Source organism: Eumetopias jubatus, unplaced genomic scaffold, assembly GCF_037043125.1.
Source record: "Eumetopias jubatus isolate StellerSeaLion01/CBP00866 unplaced genomic scaffold, mEumJub1_p1.0 scaffold_15, whole genome shotgun sequence".
NCBI lineage: Eukaryota > Metazoa > Chordata > Mammalia > Carnivora > Otariidae > Eumetopias > Eumetopias jubatus.
Genome location: NW_028274821.1, coordinates 51,886,146 through 51,907,372, shown reverse-complemented (window position 1 = coordinate 51,907,372; position 21,227 = coordinate 51,886,146). Strand labels below are relative to the sequence as shown.

The 21,227-nt window shown below is 41.8% G+C and overlaps 1 protein-coding gene across 1 annotated transcript in view; it reads right to left on the bottom strand.

The window, feature by feature from the left end:
* TEK (TEK receptor tyrosine kinase) overlaps positions 1-21,227 on the bottom strand; it is a 92,483-nt gene that overhangs the window by 25,343 nt on the left and 45,913 nt on the right. Inside the window, exons 3-11 of the mRNA XM_028115236.2 lie at positions 17,880-17,990; positions 16,460-16,612; positions 13,594-13,725; positions 12,872-13,012; positions 12,183-12,311; positions 9,289-9,440; positions 7,525-7,669; positions 2,305-2,466; positions 804-938 (exon numbers count right to left, since the gene is read on the bottom strand). Coding sequence (XP_027971037.2) covers positions 804-938; positions 2,305-2,466; positions 7,525-7,669; positions 9,289-9,440; positions 12,183-12,311; positions 12,872-13,012; positions 13,594-13,725; positions 16,460-16,612; positions 17,880-17,990 — 1,260 coding nt within the window. The remainder of the gene's footprint in view (positions 1-803; positions 939-2,304; positions 2,467-7,524; positions 7,670-9,288; positions 9,441-12,182; positions 12,312-12,871; positions 13,013-13,593; positions 13,726-16,459; positions 16,613-17,879; positions 17,991-21,227) is intronic.

Below are 21,227 nucleotides of genomic sequence, written 5' to 3'. Positions count from 1 at the left end.
TTAAGCATCTGCCTTCAGCTCAGGTCATGATCCCAGGGTCCTGGGATTGAGCCCCGCGTTGGGCTCCCTGCTCAGTGGGGAGCCTGCTCCTCTCTCTTTCTCTGCCACTCCCCCTGCTTGTGCAGGAGTGCGTGCTCTCTCTGACAAATAAATAAATAATCTTAAAAAAAAAGAAAGAAGTAGCTTAAGGAGGTAAATCTAATCTTAAAAAAAAAAAAGAAGTAGTTTAAGGAGGTAAATCGGGCTGCCTATAGGAGGCAGCTTGGGGGGTGGGGAGGTGGAACAGGGGTCTGCTGTTCTTCAGATAAAAGCTTCTCATCCTATTTGATGTTTTAACTCTGTGCACGAATTACTTTGGAAAATGAGAAATTAGTTTCAAAAATAAATAAACTGGGATTTCTGAAGTATGTATGTGCCAAGAGTCTGGCTTAGGCCCTTAAGATGGAAACAGGAAGCTGTTGGTAAAACTCAGGAGCCAAGCAGTTGCTGCTAAGTAAATCCCAACTCCTAAGGGATGGCCCTGACTTCCTGAAGGCTCATCTGCTTCCTCCTCTGTCCCCGTACTGCCGCAGACACCCTCCCCCAGGGACATAGACCAGGAGTGCAGCCCAAAGAAAAGAACTATTTGGCTCCAAGCTGCCCACCTTCCTGTCACTTTCCCACCCATTCAAAAGCAAACTCCTTCCCCCTGCATCCCCACCCACCCACTCGCCCACCACCACCCTTCCTGGTCTTCCTTCCTTTTTCCCCGTCCTCCCCCCTCCCACCCAGTGCAGGAAGAAATGCTGTTTGCTTCCACTGACCGATAGAAGCAGTTGTGAACCGTCTCACGGGTCCCGGATGCCCTTCCCCACCCTCTCCACGCCGGACCAGCTGCACGCAGAGCTCGTATTCTGTGCGAGGTTCCAAATAGCTGAGTGTAACAATCTCACTTGTCACTGCAAAGAGGGAAAGTCCAGGAAACTTAAGTTGGCATTCTTGTACATTGTTTAAAGTGGAATGCTGTTATTGTGATGTGAACTAGTGTTTGGTTTTTCAAAAATACAATGTCTAAGGGAAACAGGCAATCCCCCCCTTCAGGGCCTCACCATTCCTAACACAAGGAAAATGAGGCTTTTTTAAGGAAGTTTCCAGGTTACTATGTACAAACTAATGCAAGTCTCTCTGAGCCACTTAATCACGCCTGCTCTAGGGCTTTTGTCTTTTCATTTGTAGAGTAAAACCACACAAATCTTCAACCATATGGAATAACAATTAGATTTAAGGGGGGGTGGGGAATCTCAATTAAAATAATGTAATTTAATTGCCACCGTTTTTAAATACATAGTGATTGCAATCAGGCTATCAACAGAAGAGATTCTTTGAGGGTTTGCTTACAAAGACCAGAGAGCACATTTGTAATAGTCATACCATTTACAAATGGAGGGCTCTGAAGTCATTGAAAATAGATCTCCTAAACAAATAGTATATGCATCTTTTCTCCTTAGCTATTTGCTTTAGCCAGGCTCTGTTCTCCGCAGGTATTGCAAAAGTACCGCCTTACCATATGATAAATTTGCAGCTGGTAAGAAAAAAAACTGGGCTGTGTTCAAGAGTTCTTAGAACATTTTGTGGGGCGCCTGGGTGGCTCAGTCGGTTGAGCGACTGCCTTCGGCTCAGGTCATGATCCTGGAGTCCCGCATCGGGCTCCCTGCTCGGCGGGGAGTCTGCTTCTCCCTCTGACCCTCCCCCCTCTCATGTGCTCTCTCTCTCATTCTCTCTCTCTCAAATAAATAAAATCTTTAAAAAAAAAAAAAAAAGAACATTTTGTGGATGTCCGCTTGCAGAAAGTGACGATGGATTATTACCACCGTATGAAAAAAAAGCTGCTTTTTAATAAAACCTAGCCTTTGATATTGTCAACAGCAACTTAGCATATCAGCCTTATGTCACTAGGATTCTGAATTTTGGCTGAGTCTACAATAGAATGTGAAGGGCTCGGTAACAGTGCCATGACTTAATTCCACATATCCAGGTCAGCTGGATTAATACTAAACTAAAACCTCCTTTTGTTCTCCTTTTTGTAACTTCCTCAATTATCTACATAACAATGCATAGAGGGTCCTTTTTAGGAAATCACGGGCATAGTGAGACTAAAGAATTGGTAGGTAATTAACTCTGAAATGGAATCCTTGGCTACAGCCACTACTACCCTGGGGCAGAGGAATGAGAGTGGGAGAGAGGATTTCTCTATTTCTATATGTGAGGAATTTTTTTTCTCCTGGTGCCACTTCTTTAGCTGGAGTCTTCCTGTTCAAACCTTACCTTGAATATGCCGCCAAGCTTCATAATGATTAACAGGTTTGTATAGAAGCTTCTTGGATTTGATTGGTCCATCCCCAAAGTAAGGCTCAGAGCTGATGTTGATGACAGCAAAATTATGTCCAGTGTCGATCACGTTTGGGGCATTCAGGGGCTTTGGAAGAACTAAACAAAATTTTCAACAATCAGATTAGTCTCGAGTTTGATTATCGTACTTTGGTGAGGATAGAGGAGGGGTAACCTTACATTTCCAACAAAACCCTCTAGAGGCAGGTACATAGGGAAACACTGGTTAACAGCAGATGGAACAAAAGACAGGGAACGGAGTCTGACACCTGACAGACTGTGACAACTGAGTAAACCCTGTGATAGCTCTGTGGTTTCTCAGGGCCATAAGCTTCCCGTTGTTGCTCAAGCCCATGGCGCCCACGCACACAGACCCAGTTAGCCTGCAAATGACAAAGAATGACTCCTCTACTGGGGGTGCTAGAGTACTCCTCATCCATCTTGATCATGGAGTATTTGTAAGAGAAAAATTGGACTGTGCCTGTGCTTAGTAGCTGCCACAAAGCATGCGTAATGATATTCAGAGTTTTTAGAAGTTCCCGCCTATTCCCAGAACCTTTCATGACTATATCACCCACTCGTTATGACCACCTATAAACAGCAGAACTCCCCTACGTCTACCCAGGGCAGCTCAGATCCTGTATCTGAGTGTACCTGCACTCTGCCCATCCCCTTTCAGTGTGTACTTTGGCTTTGCAATAAAACTTCTGCTATACTCTGACTCCTTGAATTCTTTCTCATGAGGAAGTCAAGGACGTGGCACTGGCTGGTGGTTGAGGTGTCAGGGCTCGAGAACTACCCGTCTCCAGTATCACTCAGTTCTCTGTTCAGATTCAATGCAGTCGCCTGCACTGTGATCTCCTGGCTTTGTTCTTGCCCCTCTAACCCACTATCCACAAAGTACTTCTTAAAATACGATCACTCCTCTGCTCAAGACCTTACCATGGATTCCCATCATGTTTAGAATAAAATCTAAAATTCATAACATGACCTGTCAGGCCTTGCACGATTGAGCCCCTGCCTCCTCTTCCCCTCACCCAATAACCTCCAGTGCCACTGACCTTTCTTTTTATTTTATTGTGTATTTATTTTTTTTAATTTTAAATTCAATAAGCCAACATAGAGTACATCATTACTTTCGGATGTAGTGTTCAATGATTCATCAGTTGCAGTGCTCATCACATCACGTGCCTCCTTAATGCCCATCACCCAGCCCCTGAACTTTTAATTTCTCCAACAATGCAACAAGCTCCTTTCTGTTTCAGGTTCTTTGTAAATGTTGTTCTCCTGAAAGCAATGCACCAGATCTCCCACCATTCTCTGTTACCTCTTAACTGATCATTCAGCAATCAGCTCTGATGTGATTTCTTCACAGAGGCTATACCCCCCAGTTAGGCTTCAAAGAACTTAATCTTTTCCTCCATTGCAATTTTCAGAATTTATTAGTCTTAGAGATTTTGTGTGAACATTTAATATTGTTCTTCCTCTAGACCATGCATGTTCTCTCTATCTTTTCCTTTCTTTCCTTTCTTTCCTTGCTTTCTTCCTTCCTTTCTTTTTTTGGCTTAGAGCAACACAAATTTATTCTTACAGTTCCAGAGGTCAGAAGTCAGACATGGGTCTCACTGGGCTAAGATCAAGGTGTTAGTAGGGCTGTAAGGGAGCTCAAAGGGAGACTCTGTTTCCTTGTTCTTTCCAACATCTAGAAACCACCTGCATTCCTTGGCTTGTGGCCCCTTCCTCCATCTTTAAAGTCAACAACATCGTGTATCTTGAACCCTTCTTCCACTGTGATCGCTTTCTGATGATAGGTAAGTAAAATTCTCTGCTTTTAAGGACTCATCTGATTAGAGTGGGTCCACCCAGATAATCCAGAATAATCTCCCCATGTCAAAGACCATGTATTCTTAATAGGATAACATAACACCCCCATGTAGGTTAAAATTAATTCTTGCAGGATTGAAAAAGCCTCCGATATTACAATGGCCTTCCAAAGAGCCACAGTACATAAACAGATAAGCAGTACATTCATGATATTAACATTTTATGGTGAGGGGAGGAGAGTTTGGGAATAAATTTCTAAAGGGTTTCCTTGGTGAGGTGATAATGATCAAAATGTGGTAAAACACTGCAATGGACTCTAAATTCCATTAGGTAAAAGACCATGTAGGTTTACAGGTGCTGTATAAGTGTTGGTCAATTGAATTTCTAGTGAGTTCTATAGCTCCATCAGCCCATCCTTCTTAAAAATGCATACCTGTTTTTTTTTTCTCCCCAAGGATGTATGCTACATAACATAGAATCTTTCAGATTCTGCCAGTGTTTTTACTTTAGGGCAGTTCCTGAGAAGAGTGCACTTCTGTGAGTAAATTCATTTGTTAAGTCATGCTTCCCTTGTATGATCAAATAAGACCACCTGTTTGCTTAAACCAGCAAATACTTATTTTATTGTAGCTATTAATGCCAGGATCTTGTAAAAATGATACTTTTGTAAGCATGAAACAAACTGCTCCAAAAGCTTCCTCTTAGTAATTTATCATTTTATTTGTTATCTTTTAGTAATTTGTATTGAGATATACATACTATAAAGTGCAAAAATCTTAAGTGCATTTAGCTTGAGGGACTTTACCTGTGCACAAACCCATGTAACCATTACCCAGATTGAGACAGGGAACGTTTCCAGCCCCCTGGAAAGCACCCTTGTGCCCCTTCTCTGTCAATGGGGAAATATTATCCTGGCTTTTGTCACTATCATTTAGTTTTGCCTGATCTCTAACTTTGTATAGATGGAATCATAAAGCATGTATTTTCGTGTGCTATTATGTCTACGATATCCATACTATTGCAGGAATTCTCTCTTATTGCTCTTTAATATTGACTGTATGATGTTACAGGCTGAACTGTGTTACCCCAAAATTCTTATGTGGAAGTCTTAATCCCCTGTACCTCAGAAGGTAACTCTATTTGGAGAGAGGGTCTTTAAGAAGGTAATGAAGTCAAAATGAGGTCATTAGGGTGGTTCCTAATCCAAGGCAACTATTGTCCTTATAAGAAGATTAAATTAGGACACACACACAATGGGAAAATCGTGTGAAAGTACGGGGAAAAGACAGCCATTTATGAGCCAAGGAGTGAGGCCTCAGGAGAAATCAACTCTGCTGACACTTTGATCACTTACCTAGCCTCCAGAACATGAGAAAATAAATTTCTGTTGTTTAAGCCACCTCGTCTGTGGAAATTTGTATGGCAGCCCTAGCAACCCATTAGGTATGAATACACAATTTATGTATCCCTTATAATGTGGATGGATAATTGGGTTAATTTTAGTTTGGGGCTATTATGAATAAAACTGCTCTGAACATTGAAGATATCTTTTTGAACTTATACACTCATTTCTTTTGAGCTTATACTTAAGAGAATTGCCAGGTCATAGGTATGTGTATGCTTAACTTTAGCATATATTTTCAGTTTTCCAAAGGGGGGTTGTACCAACTTGTATTCTGGTAGTAAAGTCTTGCATCTTTTTTTTTTTTAATACTATGATTAAAGATATTGGTTAATTTACCTAATGGCGATTTTGATTTTATATCTATCAGTAAATATGACATGAAGAGGTATCAATTACTTAGTATTACAGATGCTTCTATGCGTTGATGTTGTGTACTGTGTCTTCCACTAAAAAATAAAAATTAGAACCACTGACTCTTCTGAATCTTAGCAACATGGTTTATTTTTGACTTATTTATTTTCCATGGGCAGCAAACATTCCAAGAAGCTTAAAAATACGGTAATTTGTCTTGTCTGCACATCATTTCCTTCCTTTCAAGAACATGCAAGATATAAGAAATTGTTTTCATCATGTGAATGTTCTACTGAATAAAACAGATCAGGGTTTTTTCCAGTAATTCCAAAAAATACTAAAGATTCTGTGGCAGTTTATGTGGATGCTCAGGGTAGAGAATCCCAGTCTACAAGGCTGTATTTAGGCTAATGTTATTGGTCTCTTAAAAAAGATTATGTTCTGGACATTTGCCTTACTTCATTTATGGAAATCACCTCTCAGATAGCCCAAAGATTCCTCATCAAGTAACAATATGTGTAAAATACAAGTCTGTATTGGTTATCTTGCTTCCTAAACTTTAACACAGGAGACTCAGAAAATGAAATGGTCTAGACAAATGGTGCAGTATTTGGAGCCAGGAGACCCAGGTTCAAAACTAAGATTTACTCCTTAACAGATGTGCTCCCTTATACAAGTTAACTAAACCCTCTGAACCTGTTTTCTGACTGGTAAAGTGGTGATAACAGTATCTGTTGCATACAGTTCTTATAATAATTAAATAAGAGGAAGTATGTGAGGTACTTAGCCCAGTGCCTTTCTACAAAATATGTCCAAGAGCTGTTAGCTGTTTTTGTCTAAATGGGCTCATAAGAAACTTCCAAATTTAACATTCCTTGTGGTATCTATGTGTACCAGCCAAGCTAACTCAGATTTACCTCCATGTTCCTTCTCCCCATCAAGCCACAAATGTATAGCCACCTACTTAGATTAATGTGCATTTTGAAATACTAATTCATAGCAGGAAGAATACTTACAATGCTGAATATGTGAAAAAAAAATTATTCATGTTCATTATATAGCATAGCCTGGGCTTCAAAATAAGTGAGTAATTCTCAAAGTATTTTCCAACTTATTTTGTACAATAATGAATAGGAAGTCACAACAATGATGAAGTCAAACTTTTCATGTACTAAAACACTACTAGACATGTTGTGCCAGACACAATTCCAGGTGTTTTGCATATTTAACAAATCTTCACAGTAACCCTGAGAGGTAGATGAACTAAACTTCATTGTCAAATAAGGAAAGGCTCAGAGAGATTAAACTCATTTGCTCAGGGCTATACACAAGGTTTCTAGCTATTAGGGACAAAAACCAAAGCCCAGGCTATATGACTCCAAAGGTCATCTACTTAATCCCTCCTTTCCATTTTCATGCATATATAAAAAAAAAAAATTTAAGGTGTAGTATCCTAGAAAATATCCAAAAAGTCATTTTAGTGTTCAGATAACATTTCTATCTGGGAGCAGCACCCAATGATACATAAACACAGTGCATCGAGGATGCAAGCTCTTCCTCTACAAAATGGAGCTTACCTTTAACAGAAATGTTGAAAGGCTTTTCCACCATCCCAGCCACAGTGTTCACACTGCAGACCCAGACTCCTGAGTCAGGGGGGAGGATGCGGTGGATAGTGAATGTGGCCACTGACAGATGACTCGTAAGGTTGAAGTCTTTTGGCTGGAAGGGTCAAATACAAATAAAAGCTTCTAGGGAGGCATAAACACACGAAAGGTCCATAACACTGACCCCATCTCATTGTTTGATAAGAAGTTTTCTAGGAGAGATTAAGAAGCCAAATGCAACACTAGTATAATCACTGGCTTATTTCCAAAGCTATTGTAGTAGCCCTGAAAGTTTATATTGGATTAATGCCCTCTCAGATCCTGCTGTTGTGTTTGTGTGTTTGGGAGTGTGGGGTAAACACTTACAGGCTAGGAATCTAATTCCTTTAAACTGCTCTGGTAAACATTTGTCCCTTCCCTGTTTAGTACAGAGATGGCTGGGTGAGAGGACAAAATGGCTTCCCAAAATAATTGAGGAGCTATCGAGTGGAGTATCGTGGGAAAAATCAGGGCTCTGAAGACACATGGACCTCAATTCACATCCCTACTCTGCCACTCTTGACCAATCCCTTACTCAAATTCAGCCAGCCAATTTCCACTTCTATAGAAAGAGGACAGGGAATATTAAGCAGCATGAATACAGCACGGTTGACCCTCACTAGATGGTAGCTGTTACTTCCATTAACTCAGGAAAAGGCCAACAAGATTTTAAAAAGCTGTCAGTTGGCTTCACTACCTAATGAGTTGAGTGGAATCAGGAACATCTGATGTGTAGAAACCAGTAATGGCACATTCTACATATCCCGCTCCCAGGAGACCACTGGCATCTACCCTCTTGTCAGGTTGATTTTCAGTCATCTTTGAGAGGAAAAAAAAAAAAAGATAACCATTTCAAAATGCTTAGATAAGAAAATACATCAACTTCCTGAGGATCTCTGGTGACACAGAGAATTTTGGGGAACTATCTGTGCTGCATTTGAGACTGTTGGGAGAGAGAAGGGGAACATATTGAAAAGTTGCTTAGTCCTTTCCAGCAAAGAAGAACTGCTTGGACAACAACCTAATCAGTGCTGAGCACCAGCAACAAGGGCAGAGTGAAGAGGTCGGGGGCCCAAGGAATGTATTCAGATCTAGGGGATTCCATGGTTTATGGTTTCTGAATGGGAAGTGTGAGAGCAGATCTATATAGAATCAACCAAATTAGGCTGAACTCCCCTCTTTTATACTCTAATTTTTGTTCCAAAGAACACAAGAGAAGTAGACCAGTCATCAGAGTTCCATTTCTTGATAGCACGTGGTAGGTAACATGAGAATCTCCTGCTGATTCATGGTGCCACACCTTGCCACACCCTTTGGTGGTGGCCACAAGACCACCTCATTCTTCCCGATATGAGAAGTTAGAACATGGGGATATACTGTGAGGAGCAGAGCCTGCATAGACTGACGTATACCTCTCAACACACACAGTTGGAAAGTTCTGCAGGATGAGTGCGATCGGTGGCACTCAGCTTCCTCAATTCCACTGTGGTGGTCTCTTTCCAACCTTGCCCTGTGGTACTGGCCAGGCTGCAGTGACTCCGCTCTACCTCCCCAGGGACACGGCATTTGGCCCAAGATAACAACACTCTGGCTTCGGAGGATGCAAGCCCCGGGGTTGGATCCAGCCTGTAGCAAGGGGATTACCCATTGAAAGCATCTAGTGGTGTCAGGAGCCAGATTAAGAATAACTCTTACATGGAGCACTGTCCCATCTGGCTTCACGAGAGTCATTTCTTCATTGGCAGGTAGTGGCCAGCCAGACGCTTTGCAGATGGGGTTAAATTTACCACTGTTTACTTCTATGTGATCCGGCAAATCCTCTATCTTTGGGATCATCCTTGGCGTGCCTGCATGAGAAAAACAGCTCTGTGAAATCTAATCTTTGACACAGCAGTGACAGTAATAAAAGCAGCTACCATTTGGCAAGTCACATCCCAGGTAAGAAACTTGCAAGTATTATATTGTTTTATCATCACATAATAAATTTGTGGGGGAACGCTACTGTGGTCCCCATTTTACAGATGAGGACACTGAGGCTCAAAGTCCAGAATCAAGCTCAGATCTGTATGAATCCAGAGTCCTCACTCTGCCTTAATGCTGTGCTCCCCTCAGTGGATCTGGGATGGACAGTCTTATATTAAAATGATCATCATGACCACATCTTCCCTGGCCTTACTTTTCAGCTCCTTTTTACGTTTTAAGAGAATGTTAACAAAAACAAAAGCAAAAACAAAAACTAGGTCCTCTTGGACTCCGCAAACAATCCCACAATATTGCTGACCAACATGATCCTCCATTTTGGTATACAAGACACAGCGCATTGAATCTGCAAGTAGCAAGTGATGAAAAACATTCACACTTACATGCAAGAAGTGAAGTGGAATAGAACTACTCCCCCAAACTGCTTCTAGGCAACAGCCCAATCACAAGTGTTGCCGCCAATACTGAAAGACGTCTCTGATATCAACAAGGGTATCAGGACTCCTTGCCTAATACCTACATTGTAGAGAATGAATAATCCTGAAATATAACAATTTTATTCTGAATTGTAGGGTCTTAGAGAACCTCATCCCTTTGTAACTACATGTGAGACACAGTAGAAAACAGTCCAGCACTTAGTGAAGACTGGGGTTATTGGAAATGCCCCCCAAGAGCAGCAGGGACTTACAAGCTGTTGGACACTTGGGGGGGGGGGCGGTGAGGGTAGGCGGGGCCACGGTAAACACAACATTCATATTTTATATTGATGTCCTATTTCCCGGGCCTAGAACACAATGAGTAAAGGGTATGGAGCAGGAAGGGAAGAGGTCTAAGAACTACAAGGGTAATTCCTTGACCTGTCTGTAGACTTGAAGGGACAGTGATTAGAATCTACCAGATTTTTTGGCTTAAGAAATTATTTGCGTAGGAACTTTAAAAAGGGCTTTGACACTTTGAAGGCAGTTAAGTCTTTCCTGCACTGTCGCCTTGCATTTCCTGCAGTCCCCCGGAGGTGAAGGTGGGTGCACAGGTGGAGATGGAGCAGAAGCGGGCGGGGGTGGGGGGGTGGGGGGGTGGTGCGGGGCTGCTCTCTGAAAGCCAGGGGCCTGGATCTAGGTCTGAGGTGCTCACCCCTTTTGCAACTTCAGGCTCAGAAAAGAAAAGCAGGCATGAAATTGAAAATTCAAATCCTTCAGTTTGCTAACTGCCTATTTTCAACCCAATCCTCCAGCAGCCCCAAGGCCTTTCCTTCCCTTCCTAGACCCTCCCAGGTTCCTGCCCTGCGGCCAAAACTCCGAACACTGGGGGAAGAAAGTGAATACGTAAAACTAAGCCAAAGCCTTTGAGAAAACAATTGTTGGTATTTTCCTCCCATATTTGTTCGATTTTAAAAATGAACAGAGAAAAAGCCGTAAAGGTCTTGGTCTTGCTGCTGAGTGTAGATTCCTTTCTGTAACATTTAGATTTGTAGGATTGGAAAAGTAATATATGTTCATTATTTTTACATTTTGAAAATATGTAAAAATGTGTTTCTTTTAATTTTAAAAAGTATATTCTAGGGCAGGAATGAGCAAACTTTTTATGTAAAGGACTAGACAGAAAATATTTTCAGCTTTGCAGGCTGAAAGTTCTCTGGTAACTAACTACTCAACCCTGATGTCATGTGCAAGCAGCCATAGATTATAAATTCTAAATAAATTAGTGTGGCTACGTGCCAATCAAATTAACAACAGACAGTAGGGAAATAAAAAGGATAAATGCTACAATACAGTTAAACCTCAAAAACTGTATGGTCAGTGAAAGAAGCCAGCCACAAAAGACATCATGTGTGATCCCATTCACAGTTTATGAAGTGTCAAGAATAAGTTAACCTATAGAGATAAAAAGTAAATTCATGGTTGCCAGGGGTGGGAGGAGAGGAGAATGGGAGTTATGACTAATAGGTACAAGCTTTTTTTTGGTATGGCAGAAACATTCTAAAATTAGATTGCGGTAATGGTTGCACGACACTGTAAATATACTAAAAATCATTCTATTGTACATTTAAAAGGAATGAACTTCATGGTATAAAAATGGTATCTCAATAAAGCTGTTAAAAAAAATAGCAGACTGGATTTGATCTGTGGGTCAGAGTTTGTGGACCCCTGGCTCTACAGTAATTTCTGAACTAGAATTACTTAAAATTTCGTTTTGAGGCTTCATCTTTTCTCTTTTTGCTTCTTTTTTTTTAATCTTTCTTTTCAAAAATATCCTTTGTCCATATCCCTCCAAAGTAGTTCTTCCCTGTTGTATGTATCCTGGGAAAAGATCGTTCCTGGGGAAGGGAGCAGATGAGGTAGGCAGAGCCCCCAGCTAGCCAGTGTCACTCTCTGTGCCACAAAGAGCACATGGTTTATTCCCAGTGGAAGGAGACATGAAGGCCAGTAGGAGGGCCTGTAGTAAAAAATAAGAATGTTGTCCTTTAGGACTTGGGATATATTCTTCCCAACTTCTGGATGGAAACAGAAGGGGTTTGAGGAATTTGGGCTGCTGGGGCAAGAATTACAACCAGCAAAGCTCAGTTCAGACATGCTAAACGTGGCCCTAACTACAGTGTTACCTTGCTTTACCTTCATTCTCACACTGGAGCCCTTGGCGTTCTGGAGAGCAGAGACATCCTTGGAACCGATCACACAGCTCCCCATGGGTGCACCTGCAACTAAGCTTACAGTCTGGCCCGTAATAACCCGGCTGGCAAGCTGTGAACCAAGACACCAGAACCATTGTTAACAGAGACGAAGGGAGAAAACTAAGGCTGTGGGTGGCTAGGAGGTGAAGTTAGTACTGCCTCCATAAGGCCCACAGAAGAAAAGATCTTCCTCTATTTTCAAATCCCAAATCCTGTCTGGATCGGACCTCAGAGCTCTGCTATCTACAGCCCACTGAAAACAAAAAACAAATCTCTATGGCCTTCCAACTCAAAGTGTGGTCTCAAAACCAGCAGCGTGAGCACCATCTGGGAGTTTTGGGAAACGCAGGCTTCAGGAGCCAGTCCACCACCTATGGAATCAGAGTCTGTGTTTTAATAAGAACCCCAGATGATGTGCTTGAGAAGCACTCTCTATAAGGTCCAGAGTCTTAATTATGAAAGCATCGTTAACTTGGGATGAAAACATCTGTGATTCAAAACGCTGTAGCTCAGCCCTGGACAGCTGAGTCAACAGTCCAGGTACCTCCCACGCTATTATCTCCAGCAAGCTGGATCTCCTTGGTATACCTGCTAGAACGTTTTTTGTTCAAGGGTGTGATTGGCACATACCTTCATTGCATTGCAGACCCTGCCAACCTGTGGCACAGGAGCACCCATAGGGGTCTGGGAGACAGAACACATAGGACTTGCATCCCTCTGCTCCACTACACCTTTCTTTACAGGTTCTGCCAAATGTGTGCAGCTCACAAGCTTTGGGGGTGGGGGGAGAAAAAGATGATTCAGCGTCAAATATTCAACCCCTTGAAATGTATGCATCTTCTTTTACGGGTCTCCCCTAGACTAGTGAAGATGGAAAATAATACAATCTCAGCTGTGGTATGGACAGCCTTACAGTGATTGGCAATAAAGAACCTTTAGGAAAGGGTACCTTTTTCCAGTTCACACCAAGGTCCCACAGGACCTAACACGGGCCATTTAGTTTCTGTTCCCAGTGGTGTACAGAGTTAAAATTCTACATCCAGCAATGATGGCTTTTTATTTTTTTAAATTTTATTTTATTATGTCATGCTAGTCACCATACAGTACATCATTAGTTTTTGACGTAGTGTTCCATGATTCATTGTTTGTGTATAACACCCAGTGCCCCATGCAGAACATGCCCTCTTTAATACCCATCACCAGGCTAACCCCTCCCCCCCACCCCCCGCCCCTCCGAAACCCCCAGTTTGTTTCTCGGTGTCCATAGTCTCTCATGGTTTGTCTCCCCCTCCAATTTCCGCCCCCCCCCCCCGCTTCATCCACAACTTACTCATCAAGCACTCTTGACTTACCCTTCTCACAGGTCTTCCCCATGAACCCAGGTGGGCAAATGCATTCTCCTGTATCTTCGTGGCAGACACCATTGTTCTTACACTCAGTGCAGACACGGTTACATTCAGGTCCCCACTTCTGAGCTTCACATCCTTTTAAGGAAAACAAGGTTCTGGTGAGTAGAGCACACTCACTCCCCAAACCTTTACTGAGCACCTACAACATGGCAGTCATTTTAGCGGACACTAGTAAATGAAGAGAAACAAAATACAATCTCTTAAAAGCTAACAGCCTTCTGTGGGAAACAGACATGGAAACAGGTAATAACGATAGAAACAAAGACAAGGAGGGGCACCTGGGTGGCTCAGTCAGTTAGGCATCTGCCTTCCACTTGGGTCATGTTTCCACGGTCCTGGGATCGAGCCCCGCATCGGACTCCCTGCTTGGCGGGGAGCCTGCTTTTCCCTCTCCACCTTGCTTGTGCTCTCTGTCGCTATCTCTGTCTCTCTCTCTCAAATAAATAAATAAAATCTTAAAAAAAAAAAAAAAAAGACAAGGAGTACCTAATCCCGTCTTGGGGATAGAAGAGGGTATAAACGAAGGCTTTCCCGGAGGAGGTGGTATGTGAGAGAGGACTCTGCATGACCACATAATCAACAAAGAAGATAGGCTGCAGAGTGTGTTCCAAGCAAAGGGGAGGCAGGGAAGGAGAGCCTGGCATTTTTCCAGAGCTGCAGGTACAATCAGAGCTAGAACAATGGTTTTCCAAGTGTGATCCCTGACCAATAGCTTCTCCATTACCTGGGAATCTGCTAGAGATGCAAATCTCCAATCTCAAACTGCATCTGAATCGGAGGTGGCCTAGCAATCTATGCTTACCAAGTCCTCCAGATAATTGTGATGCATGCCAGAGTGTGAGAACCTCTGGTCTGCAGTCTGTAGAGACAAGATTCAGCTCAGAAGCTAGTAGCATCCACCTGTTTTCAGGTAAAAAACATACAGGAGGTGAAAGAATATAACTAAGACCTAAAGTACAAGAATGGTAAAAGGCTTCTAGATTCTTATTTCCTAGATACTCCTTTCTAACATTTTGTGATTTTAGATGTTTTTTTGGGTCCAAAAACACCTTCTGATATAAGGAAAAAACGCAAGGGGGTTGGCATGACCTTTTGTGGTCAGGGATTTAAATTTCACATCTGAAAGGAACTAATGTCTTTGTCCCTGAATGTTAGTCTCACGGTGGTAAGCTTGGACCTGTGCCTACAGCTGATGTAACTTTATAATTTCTTTGGCAAGAACCCCTGGTTATCAGTATTTTCTCTAAAATAATCAGGAAGACTGTCTACACAGACCCTTTCTTACAGACTTCCATTTAATAGATAAAGCTACAAAATGTCTAAAAGTTAATATTTACATGCCTTAATATATAAAGGGAAAAATACTTCTGCACAATTAGTGATTTCTTAAGAGCCAGACCACAGGTTATTTGCACGTGTTGAAAACTAATGATGGCAGTTCATGGAGAAGAAAATGGGCGTCCTGTTACATTAAACTGTCTCTAGCTCTCTACTTATCTATAGACCTTTCCCAGCTTCTCCCCTCAGCCTGGGAAAGACAAAAGAATAAAGCTTGAGGGGAAAACTGGAGTGACCTCCTGGGGATAGAGAAGCTAGGAAAAGAGTTTGTTGATAAGCAACAAGATGTGATCAGGCTTCTGCGATTTTCATCAAAAGCCCTGAGTTTTTATATTTTAGGAAACCAAATATTCGTGAATACGGAGAGAAATCCTATAAACTCATTGGTTGTTTAAGAAACTTCTTATCCTTGTATTTTCATACCAACACAAAGCTGGGCACAGAGTTATGTTCAATATATATTTGTTGAATGAACAAACGAATGAATATAATGCAAAGAAAAAGAATAACTGTTCATGAGTTAGAGATTCCAATCATTAGAAGAATGACAGAACAGCCCAAATACTTAGACCTGAGTTGTTTAATATCATGAACACTTGGTATAGCGAGGAAAAGCCAAGGCAGGTTTTTCTTTCTATAAATCAATTTCTTATAAAAACTAATGGTTGATAGTTACTCCCCACTTTGATAGTTGTAAGGGGGGGGCAGAGTGTTTATACTAGTTCTAACTAGTGAATGTTAGATGTTATTTATTTATTTATTTATTTGAGAGAGAGCACGAGGGGTTAGGGAAGAGCGGGGGTCGGGGGGGGGAAGAATCTTAAGTGGGCTCCGTGCTGAGTGCAAAGCCCAACGAGGGGCTTGATCTGATGACCCTGAGATCATGACCTGAGCTGAAATCAGCAGTCAGGGGCTTAACTGACGGAGCCACCCAAGCGCCTCACAGGAGACTTAATGTTTAACTAAATATTAGACCAATCCAGAAGGCCCAACTTATCCCCATGTATCAGATACCTTTAAGGGAGACTGCCCAGTTCACTGTATGCCCCCTTTTAATGGGAAGGAAGCTGCTATTCAAGTGTGAAGTCCTAGAGAGCACTGTGGTATGCAGCTCCACACTTGACTATGGCTCACTGGTCTAGGCCAGGAGACATCTGACATATATTAGGCCAATCTGATTCTTTGTCCTGGGAATTCAAATTTAGTAAGTAAAAGAAACATTGCTGAAGCACAGTTAGGGTAAGAGTAGCCTCCTACAGAGAAAGTCCATCCACCCCCATCCATGCTGAGCCCCAGATCTTCCCTGGGGCCTATCTTTTCTGTCAGCTGTTCCACCAATTTTCTAGAGTCCTTAGTATACTTCCAACCAATCCCCGGTTTTTGCTTAAGTAGCCAGAGTCAGTTTCTGTTATTTGCAGCTAAAAATCCTAACAAACAAATCATCACAGATTTTGGCCTCTCAGTCACTTACTCCGGACTATCAGTCTGGTGAAGGCCGAGGTGAAGAGGTTTCCTCCTATGTACCTGGCTGAGTACACTCCAGCATCCTGGGGCTGAGCGTGAGGCAGATGCACTTCTAAAATATCAGGTACTTCGTGCCGGGGCACTGAGTGGATGAAGGAACCTTATAAGGGAGAAGAGTGGAGAACAGTGGGTCACACGCAGACACTCCTGTTTCCCTATCTGGTCTCTCCACTTCATCAGCTCTCCCTGACTGGATACAGAAAATGTGCTCTAGCATATTGGATGTAGAAGAATGAAAAGGCTGAGCCATGCAATGCTCTCCCCCAAATTGAAAAAGTTACGGTGCTAGAGCAGATAGGCTAGTCTACACAATCTACCAGCAAAGGTATGAACATAGAGGTAAGGCTAAAGTGCTTATCTTCTGCAGGAAGAGATGAACAGGCAAAGGCATCCCTGCCACTAATCTATTAACCAGGAGATACCTAGAATCACTAGTCCAATATGGAAGTCCTAACCACCCACAGAACCCAGAAGAGGCCCCATCAATATTTCAGCTGGATGAGGTGACTGCCACCAGGTGGTGCCAAACCACAGGTGGAACTGGACAGATTTGCTCATTCTTTTTTTTTTTTAGATTTTTTATTGTTATGTTAATCACCATATATTACATAATTTGTTTTGGTGTACTGTTCCATGATTCATTGTTTGTTCATAACACCCAGTGCTTCATGCAGAATGTGCCCTCCTCAATACCCCTCACCAGGCTAACCCATCCCCCACCCTCCTCCCCTCCAGAAACCTCAGTTTGTTTTTCAGAGTCCATCATCTCTCCTGGTTCGTCCCCCCCTCTGACTTACTCCCCTTCATTCTTCCTCTCCTGCTATCTTCTTCTTTTTCTTTTTTCTTAAAATATGTTGCGTTATTTGTTTCAGAAGTACAGATCTGTGATTCAACAGTCTTACACAATTCACAGCGCTCACTGTAGCATATATCTTCCCCAATGGGAACTGGACAGATGTGTAAGACACATTTGGACTCCCAGACCTACCACCAGCTGGCTTCCCAGGCTCCATCTGGTAATTTCCTTAACCTTGCAATCAAGCAACCCTCATTTCACATGGCTGAATTTGGGACCTCACTTATCACATCATGGGAGTTTATTGTACATTCACAATTTCATATTATATATTCATAAATATAGAATGTACGTACATTCATATATGTATATAAATCTCTATTTCACTTGATTAAGCAACCGACCACATTGCCTAATAGAGCTTCTTTAATAAGATTCTACTGGTTTGCATTATAACAGCTTTGCTTCCAACATCTGCCCCCAAGACTATACCAGGATAATGACCCAATATGTTTCGTGCGATCTCATGTCTCACACCATGGTGCTGGCAGGAAACGAAACACATACTCACCATTTTTGTAAATCACTGCATCTTCTTCTTTAGTCAACACCTTTTTGAAAGATATGTTCACATTATCTCCCCTGTCCACAGTCATGGTTAAAGTAGCTGGTAGGAAGGAAGCTTTTAAAAGAGAGAAAGAAAACAAATAAGAAAATGAGGTCACACATTTTCTCCAGGAGCAACTGAACTTTGAACTTCAGAAGATGGGGGCTGGCACTTGCCAGAAGTCAGCTGATTTGTAACAGGAAAAATAATGGCAGCTAATGGGTTTTAAACTTCGTTAAGGTTTTGAAAAATGTGATGAAAGGAATAGTCATTCTCTCCGTAAAAAGGTAAATAAATATATATATATATATATATATATATATACACACACTATACATATACACATTTTTTTCCATACAACTAGTTGGGGAGATAAGGACTTTATGTTGATTAATATCTGATATCAAACTAAGACCTGATATTAGCTATAAACTATAGTAACAATGAATCAAACACCCTTCTCCAATCCCTACCAAGTTTTCTCACAGTGGAAAATAATAGAAATGGTTAGATATTTGCCAAATGGCTCTTCCCTTTTGGGTCATGGTCCTTTTGGGTTGTATTGATCCAACTAATTCTAATTGCTTTGGAATGCTACAAGCATTTCTCGAATGGAATCAGCACAATGCTGGACTTTTTACCAATGGTGTAAATATTGGACTATTGGACAATAAGGCAAAGAGGAGATCCAGTATCTTCCTCTGAATTATATATATAAATATACATTATATAATATAAATATATAATTAAATATATAGACATACACACATACTGACATAAAAATCAAACTGGGCAGTACTGGGAAGACCCTAGGGAAGCTATTGTATATTTGGCTTTATAAAACCCTTTTGGAAACATCTTTCTTTGTGTCAGTCTTGGAACACAACATTGCCAGAGTCCTTTGGTTTGTTGGACAAGATGTATGAATAAAATCTTCTAGCATTCTTCCAGCCACAATTGAATTCCCTTAATTTACACCATAATCTACAGAGAGCCACAATTACAAGAATAAGAGAGGATTAACTTTAGGCTTTATTGAGGTAAGCCAATTTTTAAAAATTTCAGCCTTATTGAGATATAATTGACATACAGGTTAAGCCAATTTTTAAAATTTAAGGATCACCACTAAAAGAAGAGAATCAGAATATATGATTTTCCTAAACATGGAGGGCAGGAGAGACATAAGGAGAGAAAAAAGCCCAAATAAAAATCACAGCATACAGAAAAGATAGATTCTGCCAAATGTATGTCAAAAGCCAGAGAATCCTAGAACGAATTTTTAAAAAATACACACACACATATATATGTATATATATACATATATATGTGCCCTTTTTCACGACCTACACATTAAACATAGTAACACATAAGACTGAGGGAGAGAAAAATGTATGCCAGACTCACTAACTGAAAGAAGCTTGTATTGTAATATTTATGTCAGAAAAAATAATTTATTCCAAAGCCAAAACAAAATTTTAGGGATAAAGATGGTCTTTACATGATGATATAAAAAATGGAAGATCTAGTAATCATGAACTTATATATGCATCTAACAACAGCTTCAAAACCCACGAAACAGAAACTGACCCAATTAAAGGAAGAAACTGACAAATCCACAAGCATTGTGGAAACTTGCAGAAATTGATGCATCACGGACCAAAAATAACTAAGGACAAATAAAGAAAACCTGAGTAATGCAATAAAGATCTGTTGGCTATTCACGGATCCCTGTACCCAGTTATAAGAACATGTGTTCAAGAATATTGCCTCCTTTATTAAGCCACAAAGCACATCTCTATAAATAACATAGAATCAATATCCTGTAGAACAAGTTCTCTGACCAGAAGCACCTAAATTAGAAATCAGTAGCAAAGCACCCTGTGCCCTAAGGTTTGGATCCCTATGGCGTTTCAGCCTAAGAGCAAGCAAGCCTGCTGCAGACCACGGGGTGAATCAGCCTTCCTTCCTGGCTCCTCTGTGGCTCTCAGACTGGTGGCTTGAGAGAGGCTGATTAGGTACGTGCACACCATGGGCTTAGAGGGCTACCCTGGGGGCAGAAGATGCCTTGAACTACATTCAGAAGTACTCAGCTTTAGGTTCTTCTGCCTGTTCTCTGTGCCTGCACAGAGAACACATGGTGCCCTGCCAGGACAGCCCCATCAATGTGTTTGGTGACATGTGGCACATCTAGAGAGAAAATGGGATAGATCCAAGGGCAGTGTGAGCACTCAAAGAAGACAGTCCTGGGCTTGAAGCCACTCCCCACCACTTACTGGACCTCTCTGAATGAGTTACTTAACCTCTGAACATCTCAGCTTCTTCGTCTCCAATTTAGAAGTAAAAGTATTCACTTTGAAAGGTTGTTGGGAATATGAAATGATATATTCCAAGCCCCCAGGTACTTAGAAGAGGTCAGTATCCTTTCCAAATAACAACAAATGGCAACACTGCTGAGCTGACATTTGTAATATGGAGAACCGCGGCAGCTTTCTCACAGTTCTAAGATGGATCAAGCATGCAGGGAAGGCACGCACGAGCAGCAGGGAGACCTAATGGGGCTCCTGCTCGCAGTGACAAGGGGCTTCCTCGAGCAAAACTAACGCGTTCAGCTCCTGCTCTCTGTGGCATGATCCTGGGCTCCTGTGAGAATCTTTTTGACCATTTTATACGGTTGTTCCTTTCTCTGTGGTTTGTTTTGGTTTTCTGCCCCTTTGTGTGAAGATCTGACCATGGAACTTCTCACTCAGCTTTGTATCCTGAAAAGGAACTGACATTCCCCACTAGGCTTGACTCTGACTCCAGTGGGGCTTTTCTTTTTCCCCCACTCTGTGGCTCTTTATTTTTTCAGATTTGGTGGCTTTTAAGTTCCCTGTTTTCTTTCTTTCTTTTTTTTTCTTAAGATTTTATTTATTTATTTGTCAGAGAGAGAGAGAGAGAGAGAGAAAGCACAACCAGGGGGAGCAGCAGGGGGAGAGGGAGAAGCAGGGTCCCCGCTGAGCAAGGAGCCCGATATGGGACTCGATCCCAGGACCCTGGGATCATGACCTAGGCTGAAGGCAGACGTTTAATAGACTGAGCCACCCAGGCGTCCCATAAGCTCCCTTTTTTCTTAGGTGGAAACATGGTCACAGCAGAGTCCACTGCTATCCAGTCTGCCACCTCCTGTATTAGGGGCTCTAGGTTGACTGTTCTCTGCTGAGTATTAATAAAGGGGTCTACAACCTTCATGCTGTGCTTTGATGACAAAGGAGCCCCACTTGGACACAGTACACATAGATTAATGTCATGTGACTTGACTGGATGATGAAAACA